Source organism: Pseudophryne corroboree, chromosome 2, assembly GCF_028390025.1.
Source record: "Pseudophryne corroboree isolate aPseCor3 chromosome 2, aPseCor3.hap2, whole genome shotgun sequence".
NCBI lineage: Eukaryota > Metazoa > Chordata > Amphibia > Anura > Myobatrachidae > Pseudophryne > Pseudophryne corroboree.
This window is the reverse complement of record NC_086445.1, coordinates 785,004,743-785,025,370: the sequence shown is the minus strand read 5'-3', so window position 1 is coordinate 785,025,370 and position 20,628 is coordinate 785,004,743. Positions and strand designations below refer to the sequence as shown.

Below are 20,628 nucleotides of genomic sequence, written 5' to 3'. Positions count from 1 at the left end.
CTAAAAAACGCAGGCGTGTAAGGTAAAAACGCAGGCGTGCCTGAGGAAACGGGGGAGTGGCTGGCCAAACGCAGGGCGTGTTTGTGATGTCAAACCAGGAACCAAACAGTCTGAAGTGATCGCAAGGAAGGAGTAGGTTTCCAGCTACTCTGAAACTGCATGAAAATTTTTTAACACTATTCTGCTACCCTTTCGTTCGCACTTCTGCTAAGCTAAGATATACTCCCAGAGAGCGGCGGCCTAGCGTTTGCACTGCTGCTAAAAGCAGCTAGCGAGCGATCAACTCGGAATGAGGGCCATAGTCCCATAGAAATAAACAGCGGGCAACTGACGGGTGAGACATGACATTACGGTAACGGCGAGCCCTCAGCAACCACAGAATGGAGGAGATCGCTGATAAACACAGAGCATCAGCCTTAATAGACACCCAGAGGTGTAGCTAGGTTCCATGGTGCCTGGAGCAAGCTTATTTTTTTCGGTGCCCCCCTCCCCTGTATTGGGTGTATGTTACATTTGTAAATAAAAAATATAAAAAAATTGGTGATAGGGCCGGTTATAGACCTTGTGGAGCTCAGGGCAAAAGTTTCCTTTGGGCGTCCCATGTATAAAGTAGGGACAGTGCGTGCCGAAGGCGCACAACAAAAATATAGGAGCGTGGCTTCATGGGGAAGGGGTATGGCTACAGAATAATACCAATACAGATTACACCACACAATAGTGTCAGTTACTCCCATTACACCACACAGTAGTGTCCGTTATTCACATTAGACTACACAGTAGTGTCCGTTATTCACATAACTCCACACAGTAGAGCCCCTTATACGTGTTACACAACACAGTAGAGCTGCTTATGCATGTTATGCCACAGTAGAGCCACTTATATCCGTTACACCACAGTAGAGCTGCTTATACATGTTACACAACAGTAGAGACACTTAGCTTATACACGTTATGCCACAGTAGAGCTGCTTATATACGTTACACCACAGTAGAGCCGTTTATACACGTTACACTGCATTAGAGCTGCTTATACATGTTACACAACAGTAGAGACACTTAGCTTATATACGTTACGCCACAGTAGAGCTGCTTATATACGTTACACCACAGTAGAGCCGTTTATACACATTACACAGCAGTAGAGCTGCTTATACATGTTACACAACAGTAGAGACACTTAGCTTATACACGTTGTGTCACAGTAGAGCTGCTTATATACGTTACACCACAGTAGAGCCGTTTATACACATTACACCACAGTAGAGCTGCTTATACATGTTACACAACAGTAGAGACATTTAGCTTATGCATGTTATGCCACAGTAGAGCTGTTTAAACATGTTACACAACAGTAGAGACATTTAGCTTATACACGTTATGCCACAGTAGAGCTGTTTATATACGTTACACCACAGTAGAGCCGTTTATACAGGTTACACCACAGTAGAGCTGCTTATACATGTTACACAACAGTAGAGACACTTAGCTTATATACGTTATGCCACAGTAGAGCTGCTTATATACGTTACACCACAGTAGAGCCGTTTATACAGGTTACACCACATTAGAGCTGCTTATACATGTTACACAACAGTAGAGACACTTAGCTTATATACGTTATGCCACAGTAGAGCTGCTTATATACGTTACACCACAGTAGAGCCGTTTATACATATTACACAGCAGTAGAGCTGCTTATATATGTTACACAACAGTAGAGACATTTAGCTTATACACGTTATGCCACAGTAGAGCTGCTTATATACGTTACACCACAGTAGAGCCGTTTATACACATTACACAGCAGTAGAGCTGCTTATATATGTTACACAACAGTAGAGACATTTAGCTTATACATGTTATGCCACAGTAGAGCTGTTTAAACATGTTAAACAACAGTAGAGCCACTTATACACGTTATGCCACATTAGAGCCACGTATACATGTTACTCTGCAGCTTCTAATGCAGAGAGAGGTGCTGCAGCAACAGCTAGGCAGAGAGAAGAGCTGCAGCATCAATGTAGAGAGAGGTGCTGTAGCAGCCGAGGCAGAGAGAGAGAGAGATGCTGCAGCAGCTGGGGCAGAAAGAAGTGCTGCAGCAGCAGGGGCAGAGAGTAGTGTAGCAGGACAGAAATAACCTGCTGCACAGCTACAAGCAGACAGTGAGAAATATAAAGAGGGCAGCAGAGCTTTGGCATGTGCCAGCTGTCAGTGTCTCCTGCTGTGGCCTCTGGGCTGCCCTGTTCCCTTCCTAGTCTCTGAGTCTGAGTCAGTGTGCGTCCCTTCCGCTCTTCCTCCTCCTGCTCTGCAGCTGCCTGTACAGCAGGCCATGGTATAGTGGGCCGAGGGAGTGGGGCAGGAAACAGCGCGTCCTCTAGCTTTTCTGGCGCCTGGAGCTCGAGCTCCACCGGAGCCACCCTCGCTACACCCCTGTAGACACCCAGACCTTCTTTGCATCAGAATCACACCACTGTACACAGCAAGCAAGCTGTGCTGCAAAGTAATAGTGCTTAAAAACCCAGGCCTCCACTTCGGGCATGTTTCTGTAACAGTGTCAGTTTAACCTGTTGGCGTTTGTAAACTCAGACAAAGCAAGAAAATTAAAATTGCAAAAATGTGAAAACATAAGGGGGAATATTTGTATGTTGGGAGGGTTTGAAAGATTTAGAAAATCCGAGGGAGCACAGTCGTCTTTATAGAATTTATCCCACCTATCCCAGAGATGAACTGAGTGGATGACTGACGTAATTTTACCCAGGATACGGGGAAAGTTAGCATGAAAGAGACAGCAATTATAGTATGTTTTTATACATATATCATCTGGCATGAAGTTGATAATTCAACATGATATCTCCATAATGGTTTTCTAGTTTGGAAATTCACTGATGTCCTTGCAGTTTCTGAGCTTTAGAAACAAAGATTAAATTTACCTCTGATGGAAGCTTTGGGTGTGTCAGGTCTCTAAGCTTTTGCGAACTGGGGTCAGGAACCAAGGGTCGACTTGGAGATTTGAAGAATGTAGAAGCTTGGAAGCAGCGGCGTATCTAGAGAGGAGGGGACCCGTGTGCAGTCTCCGTGTGTGAGCCCCCTCCTCTCCCATAGCCGGCAGCACCGCTGTTAGTGCTCTGAGCTCTGAGACTCTGGCACAGCGCCAGAGTCTACAGCGCATGTGCAGGTCTTCAAAAAAAATGACACTTTCGCCATTTTTACGGAGATCTGCACATGCGCTGTAGACTCTGACACTGTGCCAGAGTCTCTAGTGCTCAGAGCGCTAACAGCAGCACTGCCGGCTACGGGAGAGGAGGGGGTTCACACACGGACACCGATGGATGCCAGAAAGGTAAGTATAGAAAAATGAGTGCAGTGTGTGCGGTGTGGGCCCCCTCTGGACCCAGGGACCCGTGTGCACCGCACACACTGTACCCATTATAGATACGCCACTGCTTGGAAGCCTGATGAGGCTACTCCTCATGTGGAAAAGACTGAGTAATGGGACTTGGGAGCCCGAAGTCTGACTATGAGCCTTCCAGACTACAGCAAGAAAGGCCTCAGAAGGTGTTTTTTTAACAGTAAAGCGTTCCTCAGTAACTTTATCTGACTTTCTAGCATAAGTAGTATCAAGTAAAGGTGGGTACACACTGGAAGATATATCTGCAGATCAATTGATCTGCAGATATATCTATGGACGGATCCGGCAGTGTGTTGAGCATACACACCGCCTGATCCGTCGGGGACTGACGTCATGAACTGGGCGGGCGTGTACACACGGCCGCCCAGTTCAGCTGTCAATCACCACCGGCCGCAGCAGCATGTGTACGACCGCCATACACACACAGCGACGCGCCAATATATCGGTAGATATATTGGGGGTAAATCTGAGTTGATCGTAGCAGGAACTTTGTTAGCAGTTGGGCAAAACCATGTGCACTGCAGGGGGGCAGATATAACATGTGCAGAGAGAGTTAGATTTGGGTGTGGTGAGTTCAATCTGCAATCTAAATTGCAGTGTAAAACTAAAGCAGCCAGTATTTACCCTGCACAGAAACAAAATAACCCACCCAAATCTAACTCTCTCTGCACATGTTATATCTGCCCCCCCTGCAGTGCACATGGTTTTGCCCAACTGCTAAAAAATTTCCTGCTGCGATCAACTTGGAATTACCCCCATTGGCTGTCGGCTGTGCTGCGGGGCCGACGCGATACATCTGTGAACGACGGAGTTCACAGACGTATCGGCCGTACACACTGGCCGACGGACCCGCGATATATCGGCTGTTCAAGAGAATGGCCGATATATCGGCCAGTGTTTACGGGCTTTAAGTCTCCAGCGAGAGTGAGATGACAGAGGTTCCAATAAAGGGAAAGCGATCAAAACCATTGCATAGTGTGATAGAGGAGAGACCCAGGTTCTGCATAGACCTTGTACATGTACAGTTCAGCCGTTATGTATAATAAGATCTAGGTGTGAATGAAGATTAAGTCAAGGTATAAAGTGTATGGAGCAATGCTGTTGAGGAAAGAGAACTGTCCATGAATCTGAGAGGCCATGCTTGGTCAGAGGTGTATGTAGAAGGACCCGCAGCTGCGTCTGTTGGCAGTCACCCGTCTGCGACTTTATGCAGATGTCATTACAAAGTTCTTACCTTACCATTTAAATGTGCAAGCAGTGTCGGGCTGGGACATGAAGGGCTCACTGGGGGAATGCAGTAGTAGGGGCCCATGCTTAGGGCAGTGGGCTATCACCACAGAGGCTTGGCTAACCCTTAAAGAGTGCATGGTCTTGGCCCTTTGATAAATATACACAGTAAACTGCTAGTGAATGCATGATAATGTATCAGATTAATAGCAGCAATGCACTGTACAAAATACACCAAAGTCCTGTGCAGTATAATGTAACATATGCATAATGTATAATTAGTGCATAGTCTGGAACCTGATCCCTACAGGAGGAGAAGGGCCCCCTGGCAGTGGGGCCCACCGGGGGTTTCCCCTGTACCTCTGTGTGCAAGTACAGAGACGCCCACTTTGCGTTCGTACATGCTGTAATGCAGATTGTTGTGTCTTTAGACACATCATCCAAACTTACACCAGCCCTATGGCAGGTGCAGTATTACCTCCTATGTGAACAGTTGAGCTTCTGTGTATACAGCCACTTTCACTGTCACGCCTACGACACCCATGCATGCACTAAGACACCTTACTGTCACTGCCCAGGAACACTGTATTTTCAATAAAATTCCCCATTTGTGCACCTGAAATCGCATCTGCGACTCTGTATGGACACAATCAGGACGCAAGTGCGGTGCTACTTAGGCGCATGTGCAGTAACAAGAAATCTCTCCACTACATCCAACATTGGAAATGCATTCACATTGGCGGCATACAGCAAAGCTAGATGAATTATTGGGAACTAGTTGAAATATCCGGTTTAAATCTTCAAGTATTTAAGTAATAAATGATTTGCATGTAACAGTCAACATTTTAAAAATAATTAGCAGCTTAGCAGCTCTTCCAACACACTCATGAGGTGACTACTCAGCGTTGTTGTTTTTGGGGGGGTGTCGGCAGTAGTCCTTATCCCCAGCTTTCCTTGCTGTTTAGTTTTATTATCACTTTTACATTGCAAGATAAGTTTAAAGTTTTTTTTCTGTTATCAGTGTTTCTATTCCAAGGCTTTTGGGTACACAATATATTTTTTTCTTCCCACCTCCACTTCTATCAGTTATTTTAGTTCATTGATTTATGGTTATTTCAGAATAATAATAATAATAATAATAATATAAATATATGTATATATATATATATTTTTTTAAATTATTATTATTATTATTATTATTATCTTGTATTTATATGGCGCCACAAGGGTTCCACAAAGCACATAAACAAATGAGCAGGACAATAAAACAACGACTTACAGTACAAGACAATGTAGGACAAGTACATGGTATATAAACATTGCTGCATCAGGGGACAGGACACTGAAATATGATTATTTCTATCAGTTGTTTAAGTTCATTAAGTTTTCATCCAAATCCATCCAGTGGTAGGCCCAGAACAGGCTCACCGGGTCAAAGTTCTACCTAGTGTATACTAACAGTAGATCCAACCAGGATCCCATGCCCCTAGTATGTCTTCTAGGATCCAGTATTGCCACTCTGTGAAGTTTTCATACAAATCCATCCAATGGAAGGCTCAGAACAGGCTCCACAGGTCAAAGTTCTGCCCAGTGTGCACCAACTGGAGGTTTGACCAGGACCCTGGCCTAACGCCCTAAAACCTGGCCACAATCCAACTGGAACACCTCGTGTTGGTTTCATCCCAATCGGTGCAGGGGTGTCCAAATGCATAACTGGACAGACAAACAAACCAACCAACCAACCAACCAACCAACCAACCAACCAATGACTTTTATATTTAAGATGTTGAGTGACAATAATATTGAAGCAACCGTGCACATTGGTGTTTGAGTTCTTTATCTTTAAAGTACAATTGTTGGGCACTAATATAGCAGTGCTTCTTTGCGTTTTAGTGTCGGTTAAATAAAACGTTTGTAAGAAGATTTTAGTTGCAAGTGAGTTGGTTTCTTCTATAGTTAGATCAGCTTTTTGTCTTTCAAAGTATTGTAATAACATTGTCCTGTTTTTGTGTAAGATTAAACCATTAACAATCGAAGGCAGAACGTGCAGAATTGGGACTCTGTCCAAGACCTAAGGGTGTGGCAAGCACATGATGTCTAATACAGATGTGTCCTCATACACTATTAATCAAATTGTGTAAAAAAGCTACTCTCAGCATGCCATGTCCTGGGTGACTCAGCCGAGAGCTAAAAAATAGGATTTTAATTATCTACATGTAAATCGTTTTCTCGTAGTACGTAGAGGATACTGGGGTTCCATTTAGTACCATGGGGTATAGACGGGTCCACTAGGAGCCATGGGCACTTTAAGAATTTGATAGTGTGGGCTGGATCCTCCCTCTATGCCCCCCCTACCAGACTCAGTCTAGGAAACTGTGCTCAGTCTAGGAAACTGTGCCTGAGGAGACGGACATACTTTGAGAGAAGGATATAAAGGATAGTGGAGAGATTCCGAACCAGCACACACAAACCAGAGGAAAGCTATGCTAACTAAACTTTAAACAGGAACAGCAACAGCTGAACCAACAATACTTAACCAAGTAACAGTGCAGGAAGAACGAAGCATCGGGCTGTCGCCAACTATCCTCTATGGACTATGAGAAAATGATTTACCAGTAGGTAAATAAAATCCTATTTTCTCTTACGTCCTAGAGGATACTGGGGTTCCATTTGGAACCATGGGGATGTACCAAAGCTCCCAAACTGGGTGGGAGAGTGCTGAGGTTCCTGCAGAACTGATTGACCAAACTGAAGGTCCTCAGAGTCCAAAGTATCGAACTTGTAGAACTTAGCAAACATGTTCAAACCAGACCAAGTAGCCTCTCGGCAGAGCTGCAAAGCCGAGCCACCCCGGGCAGCCACCCAGGAAGAACCCACCTTACGAGTAGAGTGGGCCTGTACAGATTTTGGAACCAGCAAACCTGCCGTGGAATAAGCATGCTGGATAGTGACCCTGATCCAGTGTGCAATGGACTGCTTTGAAGCAGGACACCCAATTTTATTGGGATCATAAAGAACAAACAGCGAGTCTGATTTTCTGTGATGAGCTGTTCGCTTTACATACACCTTCAAAGCCCTCACAACATCCAAAGACTTTGAAGTAGCAGAGGTGTTGGTGACAACTGGAACCACAATAGGTTGGTTGATGTGAAACGCAGACACCACTTTAGGAAGAAATTGCTGATGAGTTCTGAGTTCAGCTCTGTCCTCATGGAAAATTAAATATGGGCTTTTGTGAGACAAAGCCCCCAGCTCCAACACATGTCTTGCTAAAGCCAAGACCAACAGTGTGGTGGTCTTTCATGTAAGATATTTTACGTCCACCTCCTGTAACGGTTCAAACCAGTCCGATTGGAGGAACTGCAGAACCAAATTAAGATCCCAAGGTGCCGTGGGAGGCACAAAGGGAGGTTGGATGTGCAGAACACCTTTCAAGAAAGTCTGGACCTCAGGGAGAGAAGCCAATTGTTTTTAAAAGAAAATGGACAAGGCCGAAATCTGGACTTTTAGGGAGCCCAGACCTAGGCCCACATCCACACCTGCCTGCAGAAAAAGCAGGAAACGTCACAAATGAAATTTCACTGCAGAATAATTTCTGCTCTCACACCAAGAGACGTATTTCTTCCAAATACGGTGGTAATGTTTAGACGTTACCCCCTTCCTTGCTTGGATCATAGTCGGGATAACCTTGTTAGGGATCCCTCTTCTGGTTAGAATCAGCCGTTCAACTTCCATGCCGTCAAACATAGCCGTGGTAAGTCCTTTTAGACGAACGGGCCTTGTTGCAGAAGATCCTCGCGAAGAGGTAGAAGCCACGGATCTTCGAGGAGCATCTCCAGAAGGTCCGCTTACCAGGCCCTTCTTGGCCAGTCTGGAGCAATGAGTATTGCTTGAACCTTTTTCCTTTTTATTCTTTTTAGAATTCTTAGGATTAGAGGAAGTGGAGGAAACACGTACACCATCTGATAGACCCATGGAGTCGTCAGAGAGTCTACCGCCACTGCCTTTGGGTCTCTCGACCTGGAACAATACCACTTGACCTTCTTGTCGAGACGAGAGGCCATCATGTCGATATGTGGATATCCCCATCGACGTGTCAAGCACCTGAACACTTCCGGGTGAAGGCCTCACTCCCACGGGTGCAGGTCGTGTTTGCTGAGGAAGTTTGGTTTCAAGTTGACTTCTCTCGGAATGAAGACCGCCGACAACGCCACAGCGTTTTTTTTCTGCCAGGAGGAGAATTCTTGACACCTCTGACATTGCTGCTCTGCTTTTCGTTCCGCCCCGTCGGTTTATGTACGTCACTGCCGTCACATTGTCCGACTGGACCTAAATGGCCTGATCTTGAAGGAGATATGAGGCCTGCAGAAGGGTGTTGTATATGGCCCTGAGTTTCAAAATATTGATTGGAAGGATGACTTCCTGACTTGACCATCTTCCTTGAAACTGCACTCCTTGGGTGACTGCTCCCCAACCTCTGAGGCTTGTGTCCGTGGTTAACAGAATCCAGTTCTGAATTCGGAACCTCCGACCCTCGACGAGGTCAGAAGTTTGTAGCCACCACAGAAGGGAGATCCTTGCTTTTGGTGACAGACTGATCCTCTGGTGCATGTGAAGATGCGAACTGGACCATCTGTCCAAGAGATCGAGCTGGAAGTGTCTTGCGTGAAACCTTCTGTATTAAAGCGCCTTGTAAGAGGCCACCATTTTCCCCAGAAGGCGAATGCATAGATGCACTGATATCCGGGTTGGATTCAGGACATCCCGAACCATCAACTGGATTACCAATGCCTTTTCCAATAGAAGGAACACCTTCTGTGACTCCGTGTCCAGTATCATCCCCAAGAATGGAAGCCTCCGTGTTGGCTCTAGGTGAGATTTCGGAAGGTTCAGAATCCACCCGTGATCCTGGAGAAGTTTGGTTGAGAGACCAATGCTGTCCAGTAAAATCTCCCTGGACGACGCCTTTATCAGAAGAACGTCCAGGTACGGAATCATATTCACTCCCTGTTTGCAGAGTTGAAACATCATCTCTGCCATCACTTTGGTGAACACCCTCGGTGCCGCGGAGAGACCAAATGGCAGGGCCTGGAACTGGTAGTGACAGTCCTGCAGTGCAAACCGTAGAAAAGCCTGATGAGGCGACCAGATTGGAATGTGAAGGTACGCATCCTTGATATCCAGAGACACTAGGAATTCCCCTTCCCCAGACCCGAGATCACCGCTCTCAGAGACTCCATCTTGAACTTGAACACTCTTAAGAACGGGTTCAAGGACTTGAGCTTCAGCATCGGCCGTACCGAACCGTCCGGTTTCGGTACTACAAACAAGTTGGAATAGTACCCCTTGTTTTGCAGATGAGGTGGAACTGGAACAATGACTTGAGTCTGTACCAGTTTTTGGATGGCATGCTGTAAAGTCATACTTGCCTCTTGTGAAACTGGTAAGCCTGATTTGAATAATCTTTGAGGTGGAAGCTCTTGAAACCAGTCTGTAGCCCTGGAAAATAAGATCTATGACCCAGGGATCCCGGCTCGAACTTGACCAGATGTGACTGAAGAATTTTAGTTGGGCTCCCATCTGACAGCCTTCCAGGCAATGCGGTCCACCGTCATGCTGAAGGCTTTGAGTAAGCAGAGCCTGAGCTCTGTTCCTGAGCACCTGCAGTTGCTGGTTTGCGTGGTTTACCTCTTGCACCTCTGGAGGCCGTAGAATCACCTCTTGATTTGCTCTTAAACTTGACCGTCCCAAAGGACTGTAAAGTTGAAGCTGAATAAGCTTTCCCGACTGGGGGAGCTGCGGAAGGAAGATACGTAGACCTACCCGCAGTCGCTTTGGAGATTCATTTGTCTAGTTCATCTCCAAACAAGGCCTCTCCTGTGAATGGTAGGCCTTCCACACCTTTCCGGGAGTCCGCATAGGAGTCCACTGGCATAGTCACAAGCCCCTGGGTGCTGACACTGCCATAGCGGTGGTGCGTGCAATAAGCAAGCCTATCTCTTTAATGGCTTCCACCATAAAGTTTGCAGAGTCCTGTATATGCTGTAGGAGTAAAACAACATCCCCCCTAGACAAGCAATCTAACCCCTCAATTAGGTTACCTGACCATTTAGCAATGGCTTTTGTGATCCACGCACATGCAATAGTGGGTCTCTGGGCCACCCCATCAGCTGTGTACAATGATTTGAGTGTAGTCTCAATTTTACGATCAGTCGTGTCTTTTAGGGAGGCTGCACCAGGGACAGGCAATACAATATTTTGTGACAGCCTAGAGACTGATGCATCCACTATCGGTGGATTTTCCGATTTTATCCTATCCTCCAGCGGAAAAGGAAAAGATGAGAGCAAGATAAGAGAAACCTTTTAGGGATTTTAAATTTCTTATCAGGATTAACCCATGGTTCTTCAAACGGGTAATCAATTCCTTTGACACAGGAAAAGTGACTGAGGATTTCTTTTATACATTAAAATAAGCCAGCCCCCACCGCGCGCCTTATCGCTAATGCCAAGCAAGCTTAGCCAGGTCGCAGGGACTTAGTACACTAATAATCGCTACCCCCCTGTTATGACCCCCTGGTACCACTGCGCATCCTTGTCAGTCAGCGTCTTTGTCCACTGCAGGGGGAAAATGGCGCTGGTGAGCTGCTGTATCCGCTCATAGTGAAGGCCTCGCCCCCTCAATGGCGCGCGGTCTTCCACTTTTTTATACTGGCTGAGGTAATCTGGTGCTTAAAACGGAAAGAAAATCGTTTAAGGCTGTTTTTCCAGTGTGGGCACTGTGTACAGTGTACTGAGACGCAGCTGTGTACTGTGTCTGGAGATGCGTTCCACCCCGGTTAGAAGCCGCGCGTCTCCGTACCCTCATGCCACCATAATGGCTGATGCTCCGCTAACCGGGATGCCGGCTTAGTACTCACCACTTTTCTTTCATCTGGCTCTGTTAGGGGTGGCGGCGTGCTGCGGAATGTACGCTTGCCATGGTGGGGCTTACAATTAATTCCCTCAGGAGCTCAGTGTCCTGTCAGCGGGGAACGGGACCATTAACCCTTCAAGAGGTTGCCCCCCCCCCCCCCCCCTAAGTCCCACGAAGCAGGCAGGCTGGTGCCATCCAGCCCTGCCTGAAAATAACAAACATATAAAATAAATGCAGAAAACTCTTCAGGAGCTTCCATAAGTGTGACAGGCTCCTCTGGGCACATTTTCTAAACTGAGTCTGGTAGGAGGGGCATAGAGGAAGGAGCCAGGCCACACTATCAAATTCTTAAAGTGCCCATGGCTCCTAGTGGACCCGTCTATACCCCATGGTACTAAATAGAACATCAGTATCCTCTAGTATGTAAGAGAAAATGTGTATCTTATTTATAGAAATAAAACAACTGGAAACAAAAAAACAACTTTGCTAGATTACACTGATCGCAACATTTGTACATCTGTGTGATTGTGAATCTGTGTACAAAGGGCTGCGCTGCGAGCAGCTGCTGCTTTTCCTCACACCAAGTTCTGTTGTGCTTCAAGTGTGACTGTACATATTTGACAAGAATAACGTAAAGAGGCCAAGTGCATGACGACACATCTATAGTAGTAAATTTTGAAATGTGTTGGGTGAACATAAGGGGAATGGATAACAAGACCAACAGTTATCTCGGTGTGGAGAACAACAATTACTCTGGGGTCGTGAATGGTGACAAATTTGGTCAAAATATTAAAGGCTTGAAAACTTACTTTGGCCAAAGGGAGCTCCAGTGGAGATGTACCAGGTAGATCATCAACGGGTACTTGGAGGAAGTCCATGGCATTCCAGTTAAGGAAGACCTATAGAAAAAAGGTCTATGGTTGACATTAAGCTTGGCCTCTTCCTTTGTTACAGGAGATCAAGTAATAGTAAAATCACCATTGGGCTGAAGGGGTGGGGAAGTGTGGTAACTAAGATACTAATAGAGAGAGCAGATAGTATGCCAGAGACTAGATTGTATCACTGATTACAGGCACCAGGACTCAGGTAGGTACATACCTACAGTATACAATTGTTGTCCCGTTCTCCCGATATTGGGAGAATGGCCGTCCATTGTATAGGTGTGTACTCTGTGCCAATGCAGGAGCACTAGCCGACAGTTTGTAATGCTCCTGCAATGGTTGGGACTGGGAGGTTTCATCTTGTGCAGTACATGCAACCTCCTGATCCCCATAGAGGAGCCGCTTACCCCCTTTCCCCTCCACTTCCCTGCTGCCACTACCTCACAGTATCGCTAGCTGAAACACTGACTGACTGATTGGGAGCGATTAACCCAATCAGCCGGGGCTTAAATGTGGATCGAATGCATCTGTACACACCTTTAGGTCCCTCATTCCCAGGGCCAGAGTTGTCAACCTCCTAACACAGTTGATTCCTGTGCTGGAAACAGTGGGACCCAGAGTTCAGCTATAGAATCTGGAGCTGGATTCTAGAAGTATAGTGTGCAGAGGATTTTCAGTAATGGAGGGAGTCCTTAAAAAAGAACAGTTACATAGATTGTCAGGCACACAGCTTCAGAGAGGAGCTGAAGAATACCCAGTTCCGTAAATGAAGTGAGAGGTTGCAACAATGGCAGTCAGTAGGAGATTACCAGTAAATACTCCCCGGGTACTTACGTGAACTTGTACACTTGCAGGCAAGAGTTGATCTGTAGCCCAATGAAACATGGCCTGAATTTAGAGAGAGAACATAATTATATTTCTTGGTAGTGTTTGTGAGCTATTCATTTATACAAATAAGCTTTGGTCATTAAATTACCATTAGTAAATTTGTTTACTTTACACCCCTAGTCCTTTAACAAAAGACTTGCACAACAATATGCACTAAGCCTATGTGAAACAAATAGTTAAAAATAGTTCAAATGTGAAAGTTATTTCTTTCTTCTCTGAACTGCAACTTAATACAACGTTGCATTATACAAATAATTTGATTTGGAAGTCATGCTCCCATTCACGCTTTATTCACATGTTACAAAGATGTGATTATTGCTTTCAATGGATAGCCAGAGGCAGGACAAAACTCATCTGTATTTCACATGAGAGACTGTATGAGTCTGTATACAAAGGTCAAAATGATCTAAAATGAATTAGATTCAATGATATAATACAACCAGAAGTTTTAGTTTGGAACAACCATAATTTCTTACGATAGAATTAAACTCAAAATAACTCTCATACTGTATCAGTGTTATTAATTCATGTATGTATGAGAGATGGATACTATATACTGTATGCTGAGACCAGAATTCAATTAGCCATAGCCATGGAAGATTACCGCAGAGTAATTGATCCCCCAAGGGCCATCCAATTAGCCCTGAAGCCAAGAGTTATCAGGAAAAATGTTTCACCTGCCTCAGCGGGTCAAACAAAATTGAGGAGCATTAACAAGGCTATCGAGTGAAAAAGGGGGTGCTACTTCCCTTTTTCACCCACGGTAATTTACCGCGTGCAATTGAATACTGGCCTCAGACTGACATTGTCTTAAATTATTGGAGAAACTATGGGGATCATTCCGAGTTGCTCGTTAGCAGTTTTTAGCAGCCGTGCAAACGCTATGCCGCCTCCCACTGGGAGTGTATTTTAGATTAGCAGAAGTGCGAACGAAAGGATCGCAGAGCGGCTACAAAATCATTTTGTGCAGTTTCAGAGTAGCTTCAGACCTACTCAGCGCTTGCGATCACTTCAGACTATTCAGTTCCTGTTTTGACGTCACGAACACGCCCTGCGTTCGCCCAGCCACACCTGCATTTTTCCTGCATGCTGCGTTTTTTCAAGCACTCCCTGAAAACGGTCAGTTGACACCCAGAAACGCCCTCTTCCTGTCAATCACTCTGCGGCCAGCAGTGCAACTGAAAAGCTTCGCTACACCTTGTGTGAAACTACATCATTTGTTGTAAAAGTACGACGCGCGTGCGCATTGTGCCGCCTATGCATGCGTAGAAGTGCCGATTTTTTGCCTGATCGCTGCGCAGCGAACGAAAACAGCTAGCGATCAACTCGGAATGACCCCCTATATTATAAATCTCATGTAATTTATAATTATAATGCAGGAAAACTATAGAACAATTTACAGTTTCCTAAATCAGTGCAGTAATCATGTACCTACAGAATTACCGCTACATTCCCAAAGGGATTTACCAATGGACTGCAAGGCTAAGTGATTCTGTTAATATACTGGCTAATGGAAAAAGCTCTGTACGTCTCAAATATATTAAATATTATTAAGTACTTAGAGTATAATTTGTGTACTGAATATATTAGTATTGACTTGACTCTACGGGGTAACTAGTTTCTTCATTTTTGATGATTTCCAGATGAATCTGCCATGCACCATCATGCAACGTCATATCCAGGGCTGTTTCTAGCCAATTTGGCTCCCAGTGCGAGATTTAAAAATGCGCCCCCCCCATGACATAAAAAAATGTGCCCCCCCCACACCTAGTTTAAAAAAAACTTGCGCGCGCACCCGTCAAGGGGGCGTGGCCTCGTCTAAATGGGTGTGGTCTCATTTAAATGGGCATGGCCTCGTCTGAAAAGACTACCTCACAATCCAGTTTTTGACCCTGCTCCAACAGATCACGACCACCACAGGAAAAAAAAATTCTACCATATTAAGCCCCACACAGTAATGCACCCTGCACCATATTATGCCACACACCGCAATGCCCTTGATACATTAAATCCCCACACTACGGCAGGCAAGAGTCCCCATTTCACACACTACGGCAGGCGTACCCATTTTACACATTGAGAGAGAGACAGAATATTTACAGAGGCGATTACCGCTCTTCGGCCCGCCTCACCAGTCGCTCCTCGCGCCAGGCTTTTCTCTCTTCCTAAATTGGATCCCCCTCTGTACTCCGCTCGGGGGGGGGGGGGGGGGGGGGGGGGGAGTTTCACGGAGTGACAGGGTTGCGTCGTGACGTAACGACGCAACCGCGTCATTCCGTGAAACTCCGCCCCCCGAGCAGGTTACTCGGGGAGAAATAGGAGGGGGAAGCAGGGAGCCACAGTCTGTGTCGCGGCGGGCGCCCAGTGCGGTTGCACTGCTCGCCTGCCCCAAGAAACGGCCCTGGTCATATCATGCATCTAAAAGTCTCCCTTGTGGTTTAAACATACACATTAGCTCTTTTGTAATCATTATACTATTAAGGAAATTTTACTTTTAATTATTAAATATTGATGCATCTGATGCCAATATCCTGCTTTGTTAGTGTAGCTTGCTAAACAATTGATGTGAAAATGTATTTATGCATTTTCCTACAGAAAAAGCTCTACAGTACATAAATTGTTTTGTTTTTAACTGTTAATTTTAGAGGTCAATGGGGGTCATTCCGAGTTGTTCGCTCACTAGCAGTTTTCAGCAGCCGTGCAAATGCATTGTCCACTGCCCACCGGGGAGTGTATTTTCGCTTTGCAGAAGTGCGAACGCCTGTGCAGCAGAGCACCTGCAAAAACATTTTGTGCAAAACAAGACCAGCCCTAGACTTACTCTTCGTGTGCGTTGATTCTAACATTGGTGGGATGGCTTTTGACGTCACACACCCGTCCAGCGTTCACCCAGCCACGCCTGCGTTTTCCATGGCACACCTGCGTTTTTTCAAACACTCCCAGAAAACGGTCAGTTGACACCCAGAAATGCCCCCTTCCTGTCAATCTTCTTGTGGCCGCCAGTGCGAAAGAAAACGTCGCTAGAACCTGTGCAAAACCATAATTCTCTTTGTACCTGTACGTCGCGCGTGCGCACTGTGGTGCATACGCATGCGCAGATTAGCCGATTTTTACACTCATTGCTACGCAGCGAACAATGGCAGCTAGCGATCAACTCGGAATGACCCCCATTGTTTTGTGCACTTGGGCATTTTTTCTTCTTTTCAGTTATTCACAAGTGAACATAGGAGAGACAGGTATTCACATAGAGATAATTGTACTCTTTTTTTTAGGAAATATTGGATTAGGACATGTAAGTTCATTACAGAAATGGATGACATAACATGGTGAAGATAAACATGTTCTGCTTTCCATCATTCATTTCTGTAGCTACATTTCATTACTTGAACGCAAAGTAATGAATGAAGTTAGTATCTACCTCACTTTGTTCACATGTCAAAAGCACAAACTGGAGGGAAGAGAGAGATGATGGGTGCATGCCTTGATTGAAGTCATATTCTAGGTGAAACTAATGGGTGTGGTTCATCAAATCGACAGTATCTAGGCCGACAATGTTTAGGTCGACCACTATAGGTCGACAGTCACTAGGTCGACATGGATGGAAGGTCGACAGGGTTTCTAGGTCGACATGTGCTAGGTCGACAGGTCTAAAGGTCGACATGAGTTTTTTTGTTTTGTTTTTTGTGTCGTTTTCTTCGTAGAGTGACCGGGATCCCAAATTAGTGCACCGCGTCCCCTCGCATGGCTCGCTTCGCTCGCCATGCTTCGGGCATGGTGCCTTCGCTCCGCTACCGCTTCGCTCGGCACACTTTACCGTTCCAATCGTAGTCCACGTGGATCGTTAAGTATGAAAACATTTAAAAAAAGAAAAAAAATGTGAAAAACTCATGTCGACCTTTAGACCTGTCGACCTAGCACATGGCGACCTAGAAACCCTGTCGACCTTCCATCCATGTCGACCTAGTGACTGTCGACCTATAGTGGTCGACCTAAACATTGTCGACCTAGATACTGTCGATCTTCAGACTGGATCCCGAAACTAATTGCTACCATTGTAGGAACCAGCCGATTGCATCTAATGTAAATATAGTTATTGTGCTTTTAGTAAAATATTCTCTTCCTAGCACCAAATCATTAGACACAAGGCACAGCAGGAGCATTACAGCTCACTAACCACTTCAGATCAAAAGTGCAATCTTCCTTACAACAGCGATGATAAATACATACTTAGTCATTTCATTTTAATTAATAAAAGAAACGTCAGAATTTTTTTCAAATTCTTCTCATACTCTGTTGCTGCTTTATTGAAGATAATACAGGTAGTTTCATTAATACTGTTTGCTTGTAGATATGCTTATCCCATGGTAATGTTGATGATGTAATGCTAAAAAAAGAAATAATAATATGTAAAATTGAAGTTAAATAAAAATGTAAAATGTATTATCATTTTTACAGCACAATAGTCCTTTATCATATCATGGCATGGGGCTTGTCTCTTCTGCTTGGCATAGAAGGTGTTGCTATGCTTTACTACCCATCAGTATCTAAGTAAGTATCACTGTACTCTATATATTCTTATGACTCTATATTGGGTGTGAAGAGCCTCTCTATACTAAACTGCAGCATTTCCCATACCAAGCTCCAGATTGCGATACTTTATGGAGCTTGGACCTGATAGGCAATGCTATCTATAGATGGCATTTCTTAATAGAGGCCTGTGGGCTTCTTTCCATATAGTTCCCTGGGAGGGATCCAATCAGATCCCTCCCCATGTCTCCCACTGCTCACTCATACGCTGCGCATGTGCTGAAGGACTTCTGGGTCATAAACCTAGAATGTCTATAATCACAATGGACAGCTCTTTTTAGTAGAGCTGTCCGTTGCAATTGTAATCTCAAGTCTACATGTATACAAGCTTTATTACCGCTATGTATGTGGTAAGTGGTTGGGATGCATCCAAAATGTGATGCATGATACATCCCGCCCTGAATGAGGAGAGTGAGTAGTCTAGCCTGCAACATATAAGAATGTGGAGATTACTTTTATGGAACATTGGGGGTCATTCCGAGTTGTTCGCTCGCAAGTGGATTTTAGCAGATTTGCTCATGCTAAGCCGCCGCCTACTGGGAGTGAATCTTAGCATCTTAAAATTGCGAACGATGTATTCGCAATATTGCGATTACACACCTCGTAGCAGTTTCTGAGTAGCTCCAGACTTACTCGGCATCTGCGATCATTTCACTGCTTGTCGTTCCTGGTTTCGACGTCACAAACACACCCAGCGTTCGCCCAGACACTCCCCCGTTTCTCCGGCCACTCCTGCGTTTTTTCCGGAAACGGTAGCGTTTTTTCCCACACGCCCATAAAACGGCCTGTTTCCGCCCAGTAACACCCATTTCCTGTCAATCACATTACGATCGCCAGAACGATGAAAATGCCGTGAGTAAAATTCCTAAGTGCATAGCAAATTTACTTGGCGCAGTCGCAGTGCGGACATTGCGCATGCGCATTAAGCGGAAAATCGCTGCGATGTGAAGATTTTTACCGAGCGAACAACTTGGAATGACCCCCTTTGTACAGTATGGGCGGGATGTAATGAAATCAGAGTTTGGCGGCTGTGCAGGTTGCTGGCCAAACTCAGACTTTTTTTAAGGGGCAATAATTTACAAGTCTAAACAGGCCTTGTAAATAATTGCCCCTTTAAAAAAAGTCTGTGTTTGGCCAGCATCCCACACAGCCGCCGAACTTGGACCTAATTACATCCCGGCCCATATGTGAGCTTTACCCTGTTTATTTTAGTCTTTTCTGAGTGGCCTAAAACATAGGGCCTGATTCATGTTTGTAAGTAAAGCAAAAAAGGAAGCAACTGGGCAAAACCATGTTGCACCGCAGGTGATCTTGGTGGGTTATATTGTTTTCTGTACAGTATAAATAGTGGCTGCTTTTGCATGTAGCCCACAAAAACTGGACAGCTTTATTTTTATACTGCAATTTAGAATAAAGGTTGACCACACCCCAAACAACCTAGTCATGCCCCTTTCAGACATAAGTTTAAAACCCGGGTTTTTGTGCTTGAACGTGCATTGACCTGGGTCCGGCTTATGCCTGCACAGGTTAAGAGTCCCGGTTCTGCAACCCTGCTTGCTTGCAGGGTTTTTCCGGGGACTTGCAACCTGGGTAGATGATCTGGCTTAAGTCTGAAAGGTGCAACCCAAGTCTTGATGATCCCGGTTTCGCCTAAAAGAAACTAATTGGCCGGGGACAGTAGCAAGTGCCCACTGAATGCTGGAAGACCTAGGTCACTGGAAAACCCAAGTCCGGTTTAAAGGGGGACGACCTGGGAATAACACGGGTCAGCACCTATGTGTGGAAGGGATAACCCCGCTTCAACCCGTGCTCTGTTTCCTGGGACTGAGCTGAGATGAAGCTGGGTAATTACTGTTTGTCTGAAAGGGGCTTCAATCTATCAGCTCCAAGTGCAATGCAACATGGTTTTGTCCAATTGCTTGCATTTTTGCTTTACTGACAAACATGAATCAGGCCATAGTCTTTTGGGGATTGCTTAGAAAAAATAATGATAGATGATATTCCCATAAATAACCACTGTTCATCTGAAATATGAGAAATCTACCTGGTTAATTAGTACCTAGCTTCCTGCACCCCAGACATATCCTGGACACCTTGCCTAGCATCATCCATGCCAAAATAAAATAATTATACATGTGAATATGATACGCAGGCTTATGTACTGATAAATAGTACATCACTTCTACAATCTTGGATTTTGTCATTTTCTTTAGCACGTAGTACAATGTTGTCATATGCCTGAGTCTGCATAAATTTCAGGACAGTAGCAAAAATATATGTGATTTGATATTGTTTTCCAGTTGTGAGGAATCTCTGGAACATGCTATTCCTCATTATATCACGACCTATGCACCTCTACTGCTTGTAATGGTGGCTAATCCAATCCTGTTTGGCAGGACTGTCGCTGCGGGTAAGAATACACAATTTAACAATCATTTCATTGCTGTTCATTGTGTCACATTTGAAATTCATTAGCTGTAACATCTCACTCACATAGAAGTGCTGAAATAGCCATTTGTTTGGAGTCATACATTACATAAGCTGATTATTAAGATCAGTAATAAAGTAAGTAGTAGTTATCCAAATACTTTATTTCAAGTATTTTTAAATCTACGTTATATGTTTCATATGTGAAAATATGTATTAAGTGAATGGAAAGGAACCTAATCAATTGTATAGCACATAAATATACAGCAAGCTGATGCCATATAGATAAATTATTT

At 44.9% G+C, this 20,628-nt stretch overlaps 1 protein-coding gene across 1 annotated transcript in view; it reads left to right on the top strand.

Annotated features, from left to right (window-relative positions):
- GPR143 (G protein-coupled receptor 143) overlaps positions 1-20,628 on the top strand; it is a 127,852-nt gene that overhangs the window by 63,769 nt on the left and 43,455 nt on the right. Inside the window, exons 4-5 of the mRNA XM_063955528.1 lie at positions 17,774-17,866; positions 20,206-20,315. Of these exons, the coding sequence (XP_063811598.1) occupies positions 17,774-17,866; positions 20,206-20,315 (203 nt within the window). The remainder of the gene's footprint in view (positions 1-17,773; positions 17,867-20,205; positions 20,316-20,628) is intronic.